At 39.0% G+C, this 14,393-nt stretch overlaps 1 protein-coding gene across 5 annotated transcripts in view; it reads right to left on the bottom strand.

Annotated features, from left to right (window-relative positions):
• The window catches only part of PLD1 (phospholipase D1), a 213,622-nt gene that overhangs the window by 48,297 nt on the left and 150,932 nt on the right, over positions 1-14,393 (bottom strand). For all 5 annotated transcript variants that reach the window (XM_049628563.1, XM_049628566.1, XM_049628567.1 and 2 more), the window contains 2 exons: positions 14,195-14,283; positions 2,229-2,342 (listed from right to left, as the gene is read on the bottom strand). In XM_049628563.1, coding sequence (XP_049484520.1) covers positions 2,229-2,342; positions 14,195-14,283 — 203 coding nt within the window. The remainder of the gene's footprint in view (positions 1-2,228; positions 2,343-14,194; positions 14,284-14,393) is intronic.

Genomic DNA, 14,393 nt, shown 5'->3' with positions numbered 1-14,393 from the left:
AGGTTTCAAAGGAACCAATCCCAACTGCAGTATCTGTGAAGTATAGTCCTAACCCAAGCAAAAACAGAACGAGTGCTTTTAAGAGAAGATGCTACATGGACTTTTCGGAAGCTATAAAACCACCTGGATATCACTTTTGTAATGGTACTGCTGGGACAGGTTGTTTTGAGGCAAGTAAATGGAAAAGTCATAAAACTGACATTAGATTTCAGAAAGAGATTCTATTTTCAAAAGATGGGCTATGAATGAACTTTCTCTCTTAGAAAATTTGGTGACAGCTAAGATAAATTTAGAATAACTCAATAGATGAGAACACTTACAGACTCACGTTACTTTCAGAGGTAAAAAGGGCAAACACTTAGCAGAATAATTTCTGAGTTAAAGAAACTATACACCTTGGCTGTCTCTGCAAAGTCGGCAAACGCCTTGAAAGTGAAAAATATAGTTGCAGATAACTGACTCCGCTAATGACTTTGTTTTTCACAACTCTAATAGTCAATGAATTATAAAGACTGACAAAACAAAAAATTCTATGCTCCATCTGCTTGTTCTGTAGAAGTAATTAAAAATATAGTTATCCCTGGGAAATACTGATATTCTTAAAGATGATGCCAGCAAATAGAGATGTTTTTGCATAATAAAAGGTTAGAATTTTAGCTGCTGAACAAAAGCCAAGCATGTTATTTCATTCAGCTGGTTCAAACCCAGGAAAAGTCATAGAAAATAATTACAACTGACAATATTCCAAAAATAATATTAGAATGGCAAATGAAGTGGATAAAATCCAATTAAACATTATGTCAGTGCCTTAAATACTTGAAAAGCTTTGTTTGTCATGTTATAAATCAGGTAATATTAGAAATAGGCAAATCTTCAATCAAAGTGTATATCCCAAAGCATAGTTAAAGTTCTCTCTTACTGTAACCAGGCAAAATTACCCCAGAAGAAACAAAAAAAAAATCTTTACTTCAAATCCTGGTTGATAGAAATAACTCAGTCAGTAAGAAACAAGAGGATTAAAAAAAATCACCACAGTGGTGACCACAATTGTGCCTAGAGGACCCTCAGATCCTGCAGGGGGTATTATGGGGGAGAGCAGCAGGAAGGCATGTAAGCCCCTATCCCTAATTTGACCAAGCTCCTAAGACCGTATCTGCTTTACACACTGGGGGTTTTGAGCCAGGCCTCATTGTCTCCCCCCTCACAAAAGGGTTTGATCAGAAAGGTGGGAAATTACAGGTGGTTCTAAAAAACAAGGGATATTAAAAGAAAACATCCAGGTTCCCGTCCTTGCTTTGACTTCATACAACTGTGATGCTCAGCAGGGTTCTTTTGTATCTTAGGTCCCAGAGCTTGTAACTGGGCGCTGGGATTCATGCCCAGGCCTGTTCACTTACCTCTTCACTCCCATTCTCTTTTCCAGCTACGTGACCAAGACAGAATGTTAGGGGTGCCTTCCCATCACTTTCTACACTACCTCTCTGCTCACCAGACATACGTCTTAACCCTCTTCATATCGCTCTACTGGCCAAGTCTGAAGCTTCACGGGTCTTTTTCAAGTGAATATGGCAATTCTGCTTTTTAGAATATCGAGAATAGGATTTAATACTTTCCTTAAAAGTTTAACAAAGATGTGGTAGAGAAAATAGAATTAAAATTCCAGAAGATAGGAAAGAACCTTCATACTTCATTTTCTGTCAAAGTCTACCATTCCCAAGCTTGGTGAAAAAACTTGCTATCTAAAGAACCATAAACAAACACACGGAAATTTAATTTTTTTCTTCAAATAATATGGAAAGCTCAATAACTCTCTGGTGGCTTAAAGATAATTTTTAAATCAATATTATACATATGCCTATACATATATAATACATATATAATACATATATAATACATATATATATATATATATATATATATAAAGTCTTTGTCTCCATTTATAAGATCTATGTATATGTACGTCTTGTGTATAGGCAATGAGTATAAAAGACAGCTTTATATTTTAGTTCTTTTTATATTCGCCATGTGTCCCAGGCCTGCCATTTATGATTTTAGGCTCTATTTGAATTTTATCAACTAGTAAACAGGCCAAGATTCAAAAGTAAAATAAAGTGTTCATCTGTTCAACACTCCCTGAATAGATGTGGGGAAATATTTCCATTCCTTTCACCAGCTTACACGCGTGACTGATAGAAAGCTGAAAACAGACGACTTTAGAACTTTGGCACCTGTAGTTGAAGTGCATTATTGCCTGCAGAGCATTTCCTCCACCCGTTGAAATGTCTCCTTCAAATCCTGGCAGCAGCGGTATCACAACATACACCCGGTATCTCTGGTTTTCCCTACAAAAGTCAGATGCAGAGCGATTCACCAAAAAATGATATAGCTAGGCAGTTCACATGGTTTTAGAGATTGAGCTAATGGCTTCCTACAATACATTCTATCACATTTCGGGGCTTGGAAGGTGCCGTTGGATTGGAGGCCAGAAGCTGTTATCCAGGTAACAATTCATAACAACCCAAAAAAATCAGCTGAACTTGGCAGTAGTGTGGGAAGTCTACTCTTTCTAAAGCATAATTTTTCCTAGGACAAAATCCACTGAAAGCAACCCATGTGTGGACCCATGGAAGGTGGGGTGGGGCTTGCAACAAAGTTTTTTTTTTTAAACTTTTTTTTTTTAACGTTTATTAATTTTTTGAGACAGAGAGAGACAGAGCATGAACGGGGGAGGGTCAGAGAGAGAGGGAAACACAGAATCGGAAACAGGCTCCAGGCTCTGAGCTGTCAGCACAGGGCCTGACGCGGGGCTCGAACTCACGGACCACGAGATCGTGACCTGAGCCGAAGTCGGACGCTTAACCGACAGAGCCACCCAGGCGCCCCTCAACAAAGTTTTGAAAAAGATATCATCGTAATAATTTTATGTATGACAAGTCGTGTCATCATTGCTTAGAAACTCTGATTCAGCTCTGAAAACTGGCTCTGCTGCAAAATGTTATCCTGCGCCCTTCAAGAATCCTGAGTGACTGATGATTTTAAATCCTCTGCATATATAACGCATCATTTCTTGGCCGACTGTTCCAACTGATTTGAGGCCAGCCTTTGAAAGAATAGTCTTTCAGTAGCCTTTGCTACTCCATAATGTAACAAATAAAAGAAGGAAGTGGGGCTACTTAGACTCCATTCAGAAAGTACAAAATTTGGAGAATCATGTTCAAACAGGTATCACTATTTGGAGGCAAAGCCGTTAAAGTCCTTGCCTCCATTTATGGGATACAGAGGAAGAAGTGGAAGCTGGAAATGATTGTGGTATCTGTTGTGGTCGAAAAATCTTGTCCATAGATCTGAGACATCCATATTCACACAAAGGTGCTGCTATTTAAACTTCTCTTAATACTTAATTTCCAAGGTTCATTTTCTTCAAAACAACTACATTTTTCTTTCATGTGAGTATTACTACTACTCTTTGAGGGGTCGGATGTCATTACAATGTCTCCAAATGCCAATGTATGTATTGTATGCCCGTGGAAGGTGAAGTTCAGGGCAGAAGTGATAGCCAACACAATGGAGTCTGTGGGCCCCTGAGCTTAACCGCAGCGCTGAGGACCAAGGCATCACAAGTAGGTTGTTGCAATGGCACGGATTAATCACTAGATGGCAAACATAGTTTGAGTTGGAAAAAATGAATTTTAAAGAATGTAAACTCCTCAAGCTCTCTGCCTGATAAGGGTAAGAGGCTCACAGCCTTAAATGGTAAATGAGATAGTGGGAAACAACAGAAAACATACCTAAGCCATTTCCCCCATCACCAGCTTTTAAAAGTCCAAATGAGTTAAACCAGACAGTTAAAAACTGACACTATCTGGCCTCAACTGCCTTTCCAGAATCGCCTTCCATTGGATCCTCACAGACCCATTGTCCAGTGCCAGACCACTGCCCTTTGCTCAGAGGTGCACCTCCCTACTAAGGAAGGTTGGCTCATCCGCTTTGAGTCAGGAATACCCTTTCTGCCCACAGAATCCCACTTCTCCCTCCAAGGCAGCTAAAAGGCACTTTCCTTGGTCAAGTCATCCTGAATCTTCCAGTCAAAGCTGGTTTGCTCCTGCCTCTGGACTCCCAAGGCACACGGCACAGATGTCTATTCAGCTTTTGTCTATTCAGCCTTTTTGCTTTACACGATAGTGACACAGGGATCTGCTGCCTAGGCTATGTGATAAGCTCTTTTGAAACACAGGATGTACGTCCACATATCTTTCTATTTGGGGCAGTGCCCCACAGAGGATCCCTGCACATGTTATGCACTCAGTACTCTATGCTTTGGGAGACTAGGGTCGGGTTGGAAGAATGTTTGTTTCTGGGAAGCCTCGGGTACAGAAGAGATCAAGCTGCGAAACTCACAGTAAGTTTCTCTTTAAATTACATGTTATATATATTTAGCATGATAAAAATTCAAATAACACAAAATTAGCCATTTTAACCATTTTTAAGTATACCATACAGTGATAGTAATGATTGCCACATGTTGTGCAACCATCACGATTCTATTTCTAAAACTTTGTCATGACTCTAAACAGAAACTGTGATTGCTAAGCAATAACTCCCACATTTTCCCTCCCTGAAAACCCCTGATAACCTCCAATCTACTTTCTGTCTCTATGAATTTGCCATTCTAGATGTTTCCTCTAGGGGGAATCATACAATATTTGTCCTTTCATGTATGAGTTATTTCACTTAGCATAAGATCCTCAAGATTGTCAGAATTTCCTTCCTTCTTGTGGCTGAATAATCTTGCATTGGATATGCAATGCACATTTTGTTTATCCAGGCATCTGTTGATGGGCACCGGGGTTGTTTCCACCTTTAGGCTATTGTGAATCATGTTGCAGTGAACACAGGTATATAGATCTCAGTCCCTGTTTTCAGTTCTTCTGAAATATCCCCAGGAATGGCATTGCCCAGTCATGTGGTTATTTTATGCTTAACTTTTTGAGGAATCATCAAATAAATGATATTTCCACTGGGTAACACATGCTCATAGTACAAAATAGAAGAGGTAGAAGATTATATGATGGAAAAAAAATTCTCTTTCTCTCCATTGTCCCCAGGTGCTGTTTCTCCTCCCTGAGGGCAACTCCTACTACCTTCCATGTTCTTTCAGAAATAGTCTATGAATTTATAAGCAAGTATATGTATTTTTCTTCTATTCAAATGCTAGACTACTATAAACACTTTTCTGAATGTTATTTTTATTTATATATCTGTACATAGAGATTTGTCCGTTTTTTAATTATAGTGATACAGTATTCCCCGTACATCTTTTCCATAATATTTAAAGCAGCTCTCTATTGGTGGGCATTTAAATTGTTTCCAATTTTTTTTTTATTATTTCAAAGTATCTATTTTGCTATGTCTTCTGACTCCCATAAATCATTTTTCACATTTGTGAAACATATCACTTAGGAGTGGGATTGCTGGTCTTGAACATCATGGGTTTGTGACTCTGTTTGTAAACATGGTTCCCTTTTATCATTGTGTTTTATTAAGGGCAGAGAAGACCTCAAAATGGAGATCTCATATCATACCCATATCAATTAGAGATTTCAGTAGGATACTGAGAAATGTCCTATAAAACTCTTTATCTTCAGATAAAATATTCTTGCCAATTTAGTTTGTGAGAATCAGAATGTACACATTTTCTTGTTCTTAGGACTCTGTTAGCTCCCTATCTGGGTCTTTGCCTTTTTCCAATGCAGTAGTTCTTCAATTTCCTGAATGATGAAATGTTTAAACTGTGTTCAGCAAGTTAGGAGAAATGACTTAGATTTTCACTGTTGTAGAAAAAAGGGGCTCTTGAATTTCAAACCATAAAATCGTGGCTAAGTTTAAGCCAATGAAGAGAAAATTCTACTCGATATTATGTCCACTCTCCTTCCTGGATCCAATCCCCAGAAGGCAATAGTTCTCAGCTGCCAGGGAAACACTGCATCCTCATAAAGTTGGGGTGGTACAAAGGATAGGCATCAGGTTAGGGCAAGAACCTGAGCCCCTAATGGGCAGAATTACTTATGATCTTAAAAACAAGGTAAGAGCTAGTGGGCTCCCAGCCATCATGTATGAAGCAATCATTTCATCCACTGCAGTTCAGAACAATTTTATAAAATTGTATTCTTGGGCTTTTGGTTAAAATAAGTTTTCTTTCAAAACTCACAAACTCTTATAGCAGTGCTATGTATATCTGAAAATTGGAAATCAATGTCCAATAATGGGGGGTGGTTAACTAAATTATGTTATAGCCACTCAAAGAGTGAACATTTTGCAACCACTAAAAATGACCACCATCATGACTTAATAGCAAAATACTTCAGTACTGTGTTAAAATGGCCCGAATGCAAAGTTACAATTACAAGACAATTACAGATGTGCAGGCTGATACCATGAAATAGGAAATAACTTGTCCCTTAAATGCATTACCTTTCCCCCACCCTGTGACTACAGATATGAAGCAGGTACTGCCCCCAGGATGGCACTCTCACAAAGGAAACAGGACACAAGATATCAACTTCTATTGACCAGGTAGAGATCCTTTGAGCTCAGCCAAGAGTATACAGAAATAAGAGTGATGGTATCCTGCCCTTCACCCTTAAGCAGAATTCCAGGGAGAACTGGATAGACCTCATCACCTGTCAGCAGGATAGGGGAGCCATGAGGATCTGAGTGTGAAATATAATCTTGCTTCTCAGAGAACCCCAGAGAAAGGTCCACCAGCCCACATGATGTGGCAGCAACAGAGGAGCAGAGGAAAGGCAGATCTGAAAGAAGGTGGAGGCCCCTATGTCACGGTCAGCAGGCTCCAGAATGGGCCCAAGGCACATCAACACTGAGGGCTGGAAGCCTCTTCCCAAAGATCTAGGACCCCTTACCATCCATACCAAGGGTGGGGTGTGTCGGGGCAGAGAGGGGAGGAGAGGCCAGGAAACACCTGACTGATGGTGTATGGAGCAGAAGTAGCAAGGAATCACTGAATTTGTCCACATTTATCAGGATGTGACTAAACTAAATTTAGTTCTATCGTGTGGAAATGGGATTTGAAACCAAAATCCAGGTGAGCTACAGAAAAAGGAAATAAATCACAACTCAACAGAAAATATACGTATGTTAATATGGACAAAAAGGAAATAGGTAAAAAGTGAATTTTTAGGGTGGTGAGAGTGTGAGACCTTTAATATTTTCCATTTTTGTGATTGCTGTAATGTTGCCTGCACCTTTAAAATCAGAGTGCTAATTCACCATGTATATGGTCATGGCGCTCCTCTACATTTCCTTCCTTGTTCTTCTCAGGAAAAACCCCCTCCCCTCCTTCATCCCCACTTCCCTCCTCACCACAGAGGGCCATCGGCAGAAGTGGGGTTGCCTGGAGCGGGCTATCAGGATCTGTAAGAAGGCCCCTAAGGAGCTCGTCATGCTTCTCCAGTGATGAGATGCTTTGCTTTTTGAGAATTTGGAATTTATAGATCATATTTCATGGCTATAAACTTCAACAGCTGGTATAAATCCTATCATTGTAGATTTTGCAGCAGTGAATGCTGCCAGAACTAAGGACTGTGCTCGGGGCATTGTATTTTTGTGGAGAGAACATTATACCGTAGTGGCATTGGTTATGTGACAACTGGATCCGTAGCCTTCTCTGTGGTTTGGGACATAAACGATTTTATTGTGTGTTTGGCAAATCTTATAAAGCGCAGTAGCCCTTTCTAGGCTTTAGTTTTCTTATCTGTAAATGAGGGAGTTGGCTAAAATCGCTGCTGGTCCACTAGAAATGCTGGCCCTATTTAGCAGTGACTTTGCATATTACGTGTTCAACTTTACAGATTATGGCATAATACATATTGTGCACACACACACATATCATTATTTTCATTGCTTATCTTTTGGAAACAAAAGCTTTTAACTGTAAGGACGTTGAAGGTTAGCCCAGCACGTCTGACTAAGACTTCACTCTCAACTTGATAAGCTTTGTCAGGCAGGTCCTTCAGTTGCCCCCAAATAAGATCCTACAAAATGATTGCTGGCCTCTGCCCTGTGCTAATCTTTACATCTCTCTATCTTCTGAGATTGCCATTTATATAATTCTTGAAATCAAATAAAAGCAGTTAAATAATCTAAATCAAATGTTCTCCTGCCATGATTTACTGTCATCTCTGCCCCAGTGTAACCTCTCCTCCAGGTATTTTACAAAGCTTGGAGGTTAGCCTACAAGAAAAAAAAAAATGTGAAACCAGCCATCGGCATACTTATTCTACATGGTTTGTGTTCTTTTTATTAGAACCACGGTTTAAATTTCTTTAAGACAGTGCTTCTGAAACATACCCAGCATGGTACACAAATTATAGGACATGGTAATTGTAGGAGGCAGACTTTTCTTTAAGCCAAATAACTTTTCATCTATCATGCAATTACGTAAAAAAAAAAAAATTAAACATTCATCTGATTTCTTTATTTTTAAAATAAAGTTTCTCTCATAGATTTCTGGGAGGCTTAGTACTCGAACATTTCTACTTCCCTTGAAATGAGGGAAGCTTTGTAGCTGAGTGGTGGAGAGTACAAGGTAAAGTTCCTAGAGACACGGTCTCAGTCTCTGTTCCGCTCATCGACAGCTGTGTGACGGATTCACGCGGGTTACCTCACTTCACTGGGCTCCACTGCCACATCTGTAGAATGGGAAAGCTTACACATCCACTTCATAAGGTAGGTGTGTGAATTAAATGAAGCAATGAATGTAAAGTACCTCCGATGTAGAGAGACTCAAGAATTACCGGGTAACATCGTTAATTCAATCTACAACCACTGATTTCAATGAGAAAGCCTGCACGCCTTCAAAGAGTAATAAAGAAATAGTACCTAAAATTAAAACAAAGCAGAACCGAATTCATGTTATGCTACTGAGTGCCTTATTTTATATCTGGGGGAGGAAGTTTATTGCGTCAATAATGAAGCACCAGAGGTAGAAAACCAAAGTAAAGCTTACCTGTCCAGCAGTTGCTATCTAACAATTTAAAATAAGTCACTTTAAACATCTCTTTAATTAAAACATTTCTGTTTCTACCATAAATAGTATTTCTGAAACAGCTGATTTGAATATAGTGCTTCTAGATCCTTGTTCAACTGTACGGTGAGCTAGCATATTTCCAGAAGATGAATTTCCTGGAAATAATGTAAGAGTTTCTTCCACAAATTGATGTGCTATGGTTTTCAAAGCTGGGCAGAACAGGTATTGTTTTCTTTGTTAGTGAAAAGAACAGAGCGTCCGAAAGGTAAACGGACATGCTCAAAAGGTCACATACCTGGAGACAACAGAGTTGAAAAGAAGCCAAGTCCCAAGACATCTGGTCCCCAAATAATTTCAGATTCCCCAGAGGAACATTTTCCATACCACTCACTCATGGGCAAACTGTAAGCACTATCTGGCACTACTCTACAGTTAGAGGAAGCATGAAGAATTTGAACAGTTTTCAAAATTGGGTATTTTTCAATGTAGTGTAAGATTGTATCTCACTGCAGTTTAATATGAAAATGCTGAGGCGTTAAATCCATTGCCTGTCTTCACTGTATGTATCAACTCTGTTGATAACCGTGCAAAACGCACTCCCTCGCTTCCTGTTTGTCAAGGCAGCAGGATTATGCATGTCAAGTTTCCGTAAGCAAAACGGTTTCATCCTCAGAAACAATTCATTCAGGGCACGTAAAATTTCTACCTGGATCAGTCAGTTCCAGCTCTTTCTCTTGGCTTCTTCAAATATGGCATAAACCCGTTGACTTTAGACAACGGATAATGATTTCTTCTCCCTGACCTCCAGTCAGATTTGAGTTGTTAAAGACGGGCTTCCAGCGGGTTGGGAGCCAAGACAGTTTTACTAATTAGAGCAGATCTTTTGATTTCTGCAGAGATTCCCATAGCTACTCTCAGTTCACCATGGAATGAGCAATGTTCTGAGGCTCTAGGTCATGGATCAGAGCGTGAAAGCTTTGTAAAAACCTATTTCTGCAAAGAATTATGGCTGTTGAGAAGGAACCAGGAGGAAGTGAGGAAAGCAGAGAACTCACAACAGGGAATTGGTGTTCCCTGGAGTCCAGCACTGGCAGAAAAATAAAGTCTCAGCTCAGTTGAGGGAGGTGGCAATTCAAAGACTCTGATCTTTCCAGGGTGGGAGGGACCTGGAAGAGAGCCTGTGTTCCTTGGTCAGGCCTGGCTGAATGCTGTCATTTCCCTCCATCTGCTTTGTGCTTTATTCTATTCTTTTTCCAACAGCCAAAATTATACTTGTTGCTAGGCATGTGACCTTGGCAGGGTAGTTCGGAGTCTCAGAAGAGTGGAGCACAGAGAAGTCAATGAAGGAAGAAAGGGGGTGAACTTGGGCATGGTACACCATGGCCCTCAGTGAAAGCAGGGAGCCCCATTGCAGGCAGGCTGCAAGATGAGCCTTTTAATCCCACCCCTCCCTTTCCTAAGAATACAAGGTCACAGACTTGAAATTATTAAATGAAAATATATTCTATAGCTACAATGAACACAGGAGATGAACAATAATGTGGAGATACAGAGAAGGGGGGAAGCGTAAAATATATTTCCAGGATACATATGGATAGCCACGAAAAATTTTATGTGCAACATCCATACCCTTTAAAATGTGACTGTCAAAGAAAGAGAGACCACTGAGACATCAGAGCTAAATAACACACAGTTAATATGCAATTCAATGGACTCACTGCTCGTTTTCTACAGAGTAGGCTTGAAATTGCATCTTTAACGTGCTCTGTGAACTTCCAAGTGTGAGATACAATCTGCAGCAGATGCTACCCTACAATGCTCTCTCACTACAGATCCCCATTCCTTTCAGAAGCAGCTCATAGGATCACTGGGAAATAGTCAATCAGAAAATAACTGCAAGTTCTTTACAGTCCTGAAATACTGTGATTTTAGAAGAAGTCCAGATTTTTAAAGACAAATTAATATGGTAAAGAAAAATGTTCTTTCAGGCTCCCAAAGCCTTTGAAAACAAATCTTGTAGGTACTTATTAACACATGTACTGTAGGGAACTAATAACTCAGATGAGTGAAGCTGAGATTCAGCCCAGTCTCCTTATTAACTGATCACCGTTACAATATTCACCACTCACTGCTCGGCCCAGTGAGCTCATTTGTCAACTTAATGGATTTCTGCGACTTATATCAATTTCATGAAAAAAAATATTTTTCTCTTTTGTCAAATGCGCTTTATAGATAAAGCGGATACTCCTGCATCAATGAAATGCAAGAGTTAACAGAATAATTTAATTTTGTAAATTAGACATAAATTGACCCACAGAATTGAGAGACTGGCATGATGCAAGAAATCTTGGTGTATGCGGTTACGTTTAACTGTAAACAAGCCGATTTTAAGTTATCTCAGAAACAGATGCCATGGTAACTTTCTTAAAAAAAAAAAGTATATGAGAAGGCAAAAGATAGAAGTCACCTGTAAAAGCACAGATCATCAATGTTTATGCTGGCTATACGTGCTGTTCTAGGTGAGTACTGAGCCGTCTTGACTTTGCCCTGGAGTTACCTGTGGACCATTATGAAATACAAGTGCCTGGGCCCCACTCCAGGAAATTCTGACCCAGCAACTCTGGATGGAGTCCAGCTCCCTAGATTTTTGTAAAAGTCAAATGGTGATTTTGACGTGTAGTAAATGGCGAGATCTACGGTATACCTTGCAGGATGTGGTGGGTACTGTGGTGTGCTGCCTAAATGCCCTCACCATGGGCTCAAGACAGCACTCCCTTATCATGGAGAGTGCTGGCTGCTGACTACTCACTCACAGTGAAGTCCTTCTCCGGGATTTGCACTCCTTGGTCAAAGGGACCTGCCTCACCCAAGGTCATGTTCCTCGAGTGGGCCTGTACCTGATGACTGGTTTAATGGGAAGAGGGGACATAAAGGCCCAACCCACTTAGGTGGCAACCCTTTAGGGGTCTCAAATCTATCTGGCAATGAACTGAAGTTACGTGGTATGGGAGAAGGCACTAGCTTGGCAGTCCAAAGACTTGAGCTTAAAGCCATGTTTGCCTATTGTTGTTAGTGGCTTAGTCCAGCCACATCACCTCTTGAATCTTAGTTTTTAACTCTACAAATGGGGACGGCAACAACAATAACAACAACAAGACTATATGATCTACTTTGAAGAGTATTTGTGAAGATTCAGTAACAGTATAAATATAAACCATAAATCATATAAAATACTGGTAGTTACGGTTATCAAATGTTCTTAGATCTAAAAACCCCCACATACTATGTTTAAAAAGAGGATATTAAAGTACCATGTTATGCTCAAAGTACAAAAATGTTTGAATTCCCAAATGTGTATGTACTTACCATTCTCTACTGCCTGTGTTTAATGAGTTGAAATAATAAAATGTAATGGTATTGTTTGTCTGTGTATTTTGCTGCTTCTACACAGAATTAAAATCAGCCGTAAAAAGAAGCAGTCTGGGAGCCAAGACAATTCAGTGGGGAAAGAACAGTCTTTTCAACAAACGGCCCTGGAACAAGTGAATATTCCTGTGCAAAAGAACGAAGTTGGACCCCTACCTCACATCATGTATGAAAAGTAACTCAAAATGAATCAAAGACCTAAGTGTAAGGGCTAAAATTACAAAATCCTCAGAAGAAGAGAGGTGTTAAGTCTTCATGGTCTTGGATTAGGCAGTGATTTTGTAGCCCTGGCACCAAAGCAGAAGTGACAAAAGAAAAAACAGATCAACTAGACTTTATCAAAATGAAAAACTTGTGTTTCAAAAGGTAGTATGAAAAAAAAAAAAAAAGGTAGTATGAAGAAAGTAGAAAAGAAAACAGCCTGAATAGGAGAAAATACTTGCAAATCATAAATCTGATAGGACACTTGTATCTAGAATACATAAGAGAACTCTCACAACTCAACAATAAAAAGACAACCTAATTAAAAAATGGCCAAGAAATCTGAATATCTATTTATCCAGAGATAATACACAGAATGGCCAACAAACAAACAAAAATACTCAACATCATTCATTAGTCATTAGGTAAATTCAAACCAAACCCACAATGAGATATCATTTCACACCTATTAAGATGGTTATAATAAAAAACAGAGAGGATAGTAATTACTGGCAGTGATACAGACATTGGAGCCCTCATACACTATGGAAACATAAAATGGTGTAGCTGTTTTTGAAAATATTCTGGCAGTTTCTCAAAATGTTCAGCATAGAATTTCCATATAACCCTGCAATTCTACCCCTAGAATAATAAAGATATATCTGCATAAAAACTAATACACGATGTTTATAGCGGCATTAATCACAATTGCCAAACAGTGGAAACATCCCAAATGGATAAATAGAATGTGGTATATCCAGAAAATGGAATATTACCTGGCAATAAATATAAATGAAATACTGATAACATTCTATAACATAGATGAGTCTTGGAAACATTAAATTAAGTGAAAGAAGTCAGTCACAAAGACCATATACTGTATGATTCCATTTAATATGAAATGCCCAGACCAGACAAATCTATAGGGAAAGAAAATAGTTCAGTGGTTGCAAGGGGATAAGATAAGGGGAATTAGGTAGCGACTGCTAATAAATAAAGGGTTTCTTTCTGGGGTGATGAAATGTTCTAAAACTAAGTATACTAAAAGTATACTAAAAATCACTGAATTGTACACTTTAAGTGGGTGGATTGTGTGGTCATACCTTAAAACACTGCTATTTTAAAAATAATCCCATGAGCTGAAGAAATAGGACAGAGGGTAGCCAGAATTTAAATATAACTCATGGAAAAATATGATGACTATTTTGCTTTGATTTTTAAGTGAACACAGTAACTGTCTGCCATTAAATAAATCAAATCACAAGTCTAACGGCGTGGGAAAGAGACTGGCCAGGAAAAAATGACTGTGCCCTGGAAGAATTCAGATTCCTTCAAAAATGGACTCAAAATTCTCAGCCACTGAAATCAGACTGAAGGAACCAATAACCTACTGCTAGCTGACCCCAATTTATGCCTGCTAGGAAAAGACAGTATTTTAAAATGGGCTTTCAAAAGTCATTTTAGTAGTAAATGCAAGAATCATTTGCAGTAACCACTTTTACCAAAATGCCAAAATGTTACCTGTGAGCTTTCAGGATCCTCTGAGCAATGGCATCACCTATCTTGTTGAACACAACTTTGTCATCAGCACAACTTATGAAAAACTGGTTCTATGAGAAATAGAGTGATCCTATAAGTCATTCTTATCTTAGTAAAAAAAAAAAAAAATATATATATATATATATATATATATATATATACATATACATACACACACACA

Source organism: Panthera uncia, chromosome C2, assembly GCF_023721935.1.
Source record: "Panthera uncia isolate 11264 chromosome C2, Puncia_PCG_1.0, whole genome shotgun sequence".
Taxonomy (NCBI): domain Eukaryota; kingdom Metazoa; phylum Chordata; class Mammalia; order Carnivora; family Felidae; genus Panthera; species Panthera uncia.
This window is presented reverse-complemented; position numbering and strand designations above follow the sequence as displayed.